This window comes from Asparagus officinalis, chromosome 4 (genome assembly GCF_001876935.1).
Source record: "Asparagus officinalis chromosome 4, Aspof.V1, whole genome shotgun sequence".
Classification (NCBI taxonomy): Eukaryota; Viridiplantae; Streptophyta; class Magnoliopsida; order Asparagales; family Asparagaceae; genus Asparagus; species Asparagus officinalis.
In genome coordinates, this window is record NC_033797.1 from 142,104,315 (window position 1) to 142,111,244 (window position 6,930).

At 39.4% G+C, this 6,930-nt stretch overlaps 1 protein-coding gene across 1 annotated transcript in view; it reads right to left on the reverse strand.

Moving 5' to 3' along the window:
- The window catches only part of LOC109839608 (ABC transporter G family member 11-like), a 3,938-nt gene extending 3,503 nt beyond the window's left edge, over nt 1-435 (reverse strand). The window contains 2 exon segments of the mRNA XM_020408099.1: nt 291-336; nt 338-435. Coding sequence (XP_020263688.1) covers nt 291-336; nt 338-420 — 129 coding nt within the window. The 5' untranslated portion in view covers nt 421-435.

Here is a 6,930-nt window from a genome sequence, read left to right on the forward strand (position 1 = left end):
CTTCCATATTTCCTGACCCCGCTTGTAATTAGGCTACTAATTAGTCGGGGTTGGCAACCCCAACTAATTAATACCGTAATTAACTCAAAGTGGGTCGATTCTCATAAATAAATTTAAAATAGGTTGGCAATCCCGAAGACGTTTGGATTTCGTGACAAGCCCCCCCGAAGGTTAGGCTTAAAAATTCAGGGGGGTCGGGCTAAATTTTCCGCAAGGCGCGATGGCCGAAAACTACCGAAGCAAAATTACGTTATAGCCCAAAGTCACGTATAATCGACGTAAATACGCACCGCGGTTCCGAAGGACAGCGTTGGTCCTCTCTGGCCGTTGAGCAGATCTGGCGGACATGAAGCGTTGGGTCGCCAGCCGCCCCCAGCAGAGTCGAAGCATGGTCGACTTCCCCGAGCCGGAGGGGCCCATGAAGCGCCGTCAGGCTCCCGGCTCAGCGTGGCCGGTGAGCCCTCGAGGCAGCGGCTCTGCGTCTCGCCGCTCCCACGCGTCACCGTCCACATGTAGCTGCTTCCACGTCAGGCCTCGCCACACTCCCCGATGAGCCCTACCGTCCGGCCTTGTCCGCTCCACAAGCGTCTGCGCTCCAGCGGTGTAGGCCGATGCCGACTCTCAGCCGCGTGCCGGCCGTTTGAAGGGAGGACTGTTGGACCTCCAGGTCGAGTGATACTTGACTCTGGGTCGTCTTGCCTCTGCTGGTTCATTTTTCTTTTTCATTTTTTTTTTCTTTTTTTTTTTTTTCTTTTACACCGTTTTTTTTGGGGTTTGGGTTTTGGGGAGGGAGAGAGGTAGAGGAAGAGCGGGTCTTATAAAGAAGAGAGGAGAGAGGAAGCAGGGGAGAGGAGAGGGTGGGTTTGAGGAAGTAATGAAGAGGAGAGGCAGTTGGTTAGGGGGCGGGGGTGGTGGGGGTGGGGGGTGGGGTGGAGAATGAGATGTGTGTTGTTTTGAGTGTGTAATGTGTGTTACGTGTGTAGTATGATAGAGAGAGAGAGAGCGCAAAGGAGTAGGGAGAGGATACACAGGGTCCGTCTTCTTTACATGGGAGGCGCTACATGCACACCCTCAGGAACACCATCAACCACACCCTCTCTCTATCTACAGTGCAGGGGGCCTCACATCAGATTTTTAAAAAAATCTGATGTGGGGCCCCCTGCACTGTAGATAGAGAGGGTGTGTGGTTGGTGGTGTGTCTGAGGGTGTGCATGTATCATTTTTCTCTTAATATATTCTTACTAAATAGTAATTGAACAGAATAAGGAACCTCAATTCTTATTGTGTCTATAAATTTTAATGAATATAAAATTATTTTTTTTTAAAAATTGCGATTATCTTGAAAACCACGTTACAAACCACAACAACGTACAACTATTTGAGGGGAGAGGATCTACATACCTCAACTGTTGTGAGTATGGATCAGGATCCTTTCCATTCTCTAACTAAGACATTATGAGGTTTTTTTGGAAGCGTAATTACTTAATCCTTAATGGATATTCTAATTTATCCTGAGTAAAAATATTAGGGTTTGATCATTATGAGATGTTTGCTTTTTTTTTAAATGAGCCATCAAGAGATAAAGAAGTGAGACCATAGCATGAATCACATTGCATTTCATTTCCATCTCATGGAAGTTCATTTGACGAGATGGGTTATCATTTTTGTTACTAGCTAGGGGTTTAGAGGCAAAACTAAATTTACAGCTTCGAACTTTAGTACATACTCTTGTGGTTGGGAGTATGAACTTTTTTTGTAACAACCACTTTATCTTTTAATTGAACTTTAGTACATACTCTTGTGGTTGGGAGTATGAACTTTTTTTGTAACAACCACTTTATCTTTTAATTTAGCTGGCTGGAATACCTTTTTGGGGTACTTTTTTTGTAACAACCACTTTATCTTTTAATTTAGCTGGCTGGAATACCTTTTTGGGGTATTCCATCTTTTTTCTCAAAAAAAAAAAACTAAATTTACAGCTTCTATGGTAACTCTTTTTTGTGTGCGTCTTTTTTTTCTTTTCTTTTTTCTTTGTTCATTCGCCTTATTATTTTCATTTTAATTTTTCGCTCTTATTTTGTCAATATATATATATATATTGCTGCTGTGTTTCTAGCTAACACCTAGTAATAATTCATAGACCATTTTTGTAGACGGTGGAGAGATCCGAACCTTTTGAGGAGGCGATTGGATTGGATTGGATTTGATCGACAGATTTCAATATTTCATTGATGAGGGTCGGGCGGATGTTGGTGGCCCCCAATTTAATGCAACAGTTAAACTACGTACGCACCCTCAACCCCCACATCTCTGCTTTGAATTCCCTCACTGGCTTCTGGTTGATGTCAAAGCCTTGATCCGGCGATTCGAGAGTCCTAAGAGCATCTCCAACAGCTTCCCCATTTCTCACTTTTGGAGAATATAGTTAGGTTTTTGCTCTAACGTACAGATTCCCCATCTCATTCCCCAAAATAGGGATGAAGGAGAAAAAAATAGGGAAGCTTCCCCAAATCTGCAACATTCTCCCAATTTTTGGAGGAAAAAAGAGATTCTTCAAAATAGGAAAGCTGTTGGAGTTGGTGTAAAAATAATTTGAAGAATATAACTTTTGCTTCTCTATTTTGGAGAAAATTTTAGAGAAGCTGTTGGAGAACGACAGCTAGATCGAGGTCGCACTTTTTGGACTCAAAAAAATTGTGGGGGGTAATTAATTATTCGGCTATTAATGCCACTTGTATTGATGGTTGGAGTGTCACTAGCTTTATCTTTCTTGGGGACACTGTATACAACCACACAGGTGTGTGTGTGTGTACAAGGAAGATGACAGCCGTAATTATGAGAGGGGTAAGAGACTAGGATAGCACGTTTATCCTTAAAAAGAGAGAAGGTAAAAAAAAAAATATTCATAGTATTAATTATTCATCGAGAAAAAATTATTCATAGTATTAATTATTTGTTGTGAAAACGAAAGTGTGGGATTCTTTGATTACTTATAGATTTTGATTGGGATCCTCGAGAAAAAGGACCATGCGATTTGTTTCTTGTAGAAAAAAAGCTAGCAGTGTGATTATAGTCTAGTTAGTATTAATTATTCATCTTTATATATACCTCTCAATCAAACCTTCTACAATTAATAGACAACTTCTCATCAATTAACCTTATTTTCTTGGGTTTTTAGACGGGTGTGGGGGGAATATAAAAGGGGGTTTATTTAATTTGATCATCGAGGGGACTAATTAAATTGCAAGACCCCTTAGAGCATCTCCAACAGCTTCCCCATCTTCTTGAAATACTCAATTTTGGGGAATATAGAGCTTTTTTTTTTGTCCAACAGATTCCTCATATCATTTCCCAAAATAGGGAAGAATGAGAAAAAATAGGGAGCCTTCCCCAAATCTGCAGCATTCTCCAAATTTTTGGGGAGAACTTTATTATTGTAATAAATGCGATTTTTCAAAATGGGGAAGCTGTTGGAGTTGGAGCAAAAATAATTTGAAGAATATGACTTTTGTTTCTCCATTTTGGAGAAAATTTTGGGGAAGCTGTTGGAGATGCTCTTAGAAATTGAGGGACTGATACCTAAATAACCCAAGTTTTTGGAAAATAAGAATACGTTAAATTATACTACGGTTATCATAGAGAACCTAATAATATCATAGCAATACTTGGTACAACATCATGGAGAGATGCGCGGTTCCCCAACTATCTTCTCATTTTCCAACCAAAATAATAAATGGATATCTACATACGCCTCCCTGGTATTCTTCATGACGAAGGCAAGCCACCACATCTCTGACTGTGAGAGTACAGAGAGATGATGTACTTCCTAAACCACCTCTAATTATAATCTCTTCTTTAATATATCTGGTTATATATCAACAGTCTCTATAGTCCCTACACAAAAATAGAAGGTTGAGGTATAAATTTTTACTTACATCTATTAAGCAACAAGGCCTTAAATTGCAACTAAACTCTCTGACGAAGGTAAATCCAGATCACAAAATTTATCAGAACAGTACGCATACGAGCAAATTGTTCTTAGTCATTCAGGTCCTGTTTGGTAAAGGGTTAAGGAAGAAGGGTTAAAGAGAATGATTAATGTATTTAGCACATTCGATAATCTGGAAGGACTAAATTATTAACCCGTTAAATAAGTTTTATTTTAGCCCTTGTGATGTTTGGGAATAACAATAATTTTGATTATTTTCTTTATAATCAGAAGGATTAGCTTTTAATCCTTCTAAATAGGAGTATTAGTAAACCCCTCATTTTAAGGGGTTAACTCATTTTAATCCTTCTAGAGGGGTTAGTTTAACTCTTCTATATTTTTTATGTTTGACAAATTATGGAGGGTTAACTCACTTTAACCCTTATATAGATTTTTTGTGTTTGGCGGGTTAAGAAGGGGTTAAGTCACCTTAATCCCTCACTTAACCCTTTGCCAAACGATATCTCAGGGGACAACGAAAATCTCCAAATTGCTCTCATATCCTATTGCTTCGCTGAAGATAGCCATGTTGAACTGAGAATCACACCAATGATAACACTTATCATCCAAAAATCATTTGTGTAGCTTCTCATTTTAGTAGTTTGCATGCTCTAACAAACTTTAAGTGGCTCCTTGTGCTAAGGCTTGGTCATAAGAAAAGGACAGGGTTTCAGTTAGCTCACCCTATAAACATGAAAAATACTCAACTACATTGGTAGCTAGCTGTCAATGTCGCTTTATTACTCATACCATATCATCCCCATCTAAGGAATGTCACACTCACACAGAGAGCAACGAGGACGCTATAAGAAATTTAGGGTCGATTTTAAATCAGTACGATCAATATAGCAAGCTAAATCCTCAATTAATGCAATTAGTATGTAAACTCGCAATCATCAATTTTAAAACCGACAAAAACACATGTCACGTTTGGATATCTCTTCCGAAATGTTTTTTCTGTGCAACTCTGTTCAATTATTTTCCTTAGTCACTCTAAATCAACTTACATCCTGGTTGAAGAGTAAGGGGCTGTTTGTTTCTTCGTTTTTGGGTGGGAAAGAGCCCGAAAGCTGCCACAACAGTCTCATCTGTGGCAGCTTTCGGGCAAAAACGTCTCGGGCAAAAACGCCTCTAAAGCTACCACATATGGGACTGCTGTGGCAGCTTTCGAGCTCCTCAGTCTCCAACCAAACGGAGCCTAACCAATGGCTCGGAAGTGAATAAGTTCAAGACAAAGTCATTGAAGTTTCCAAATACATTTTGACTGCACACAAATTTTATTGGAAAAACGCATGTCTGCAGAAGAGTGCAGGTCAAATACCAAAAAAAAAAAAGGAGTAAAACATTAATTGTTAAGGTTGACCAAGGCAATGAGCTAGGTAGAAGGTATTCATAGTATGGATGCCAACATGGGCCTCCATACGTCAAGTGTCTGTAGATTATAAATTCTTAAGCATGTGTTTGGATGTTGAAAAATAATATAGAATGTTAAAAGAATTGAAAGAGCATTTTTGGAAAATAAAAGCGAGAAGAAAGCATTTTCAAAATTTGTGCGTAATGTTTTGTAGGGGATTTTGAAGTTGGAGTAGGACTGTAGGAGAAATTGGAAGCGCGCCAAAATTGAACTCGTCAAATACTATGAAAAAGTGAAGTCCATCTACGTACAAGACAATAATAGGCGAGTTAGGCGAGTTAAGATGCAGTGGGGGGAAACTTCGCTCCAGGATATTAAATCAGTTCAGGCTCCTTTTCTTTCGGCTCTCCGGCCTATGAAGTATATTAACTATGATATTTTGCAGTTGTTTTGTTATGCTTGTCATGCGCAGCACCTATGTCGTTTCGAGACTAAGAAAATATTCGATCATAAGGCCTTATTATACATGGACCCAAAAATAGGGGACCCTGAGTGGGACAGGTGAGGTGTCGCCTCCCTGTCCCGTGATACACTGTTCATGAACAGTGCATCCCGGGACAGGGAGGCGGCACCCTCACCTGTCCCACTCAGGGTCCCCTATTTTTTGGTCCCTAAGGCATTTTTCTATCGACAAATATGCTGATCAAACTCTTGGGCATATCTTGCGCAATTAGATAAATGGGCAATGTCCTAATTAGGCTCTATATATGCCAACCTTCATTTTCTTTTTCATTTTTCTAATTTTCCTTTTTTTTCAAAATTACTACATATTTAATTACTGCGACCGACCAATCTCTGTGCACTATAGCCCCAAAAGTTTGGTCATAGTCATCAAATCTTGATGCAATGTCCAAATGTGAAACAAATTGTTGATCACTTTGTATCCAACAAAACTCAAGTCAATTCTGACCTTTCCGATCACCGTCCCTTATGGGCTATCTTTCTACACTCTCATTTTGCTCTCTCCTCTCAAACACAAAACACCATTTTGCTCCAATCACAAGGCTCGCATACGATACTTCTGGATCGGATATAGACCGCATACGAGACTTACCATATTAAGTATTATAAATATACAAATCAGATAAGAGAAAAACATATAAGAATATTTGAACAGTTGATAAGATTGGAAAAGAAATGCGTAGACCACGTGAATGAAAGTTATGTAAATAAAACAAGTTAATCTCCAAATCAGAGTTTACATGTTAAAAAGATAAAGTTACGTTGTATGCCTCTAGCTAGAGACTACGGATCTTACTAGATAGAACTGTCCACTCGCATGCATGCGCGCGGTTCTGATAAAACTCATACTCCCTCTAGACCACTACAGCTGGTCTCAGGCCCACCAGTTTCATGTCAAAATAATTTGAACCGCCTGATCTGATTGTACAGATATATACTCGAATATATACCCCGAGCAAAAAAAAAATGAAAATATATCAATAGATATTCATCTCGCTTTATACCCCGAGATGGCATGCTTTGATGTTTGCTGTTTGTTGACGTAGCGGATTGCATACAAGGAGAA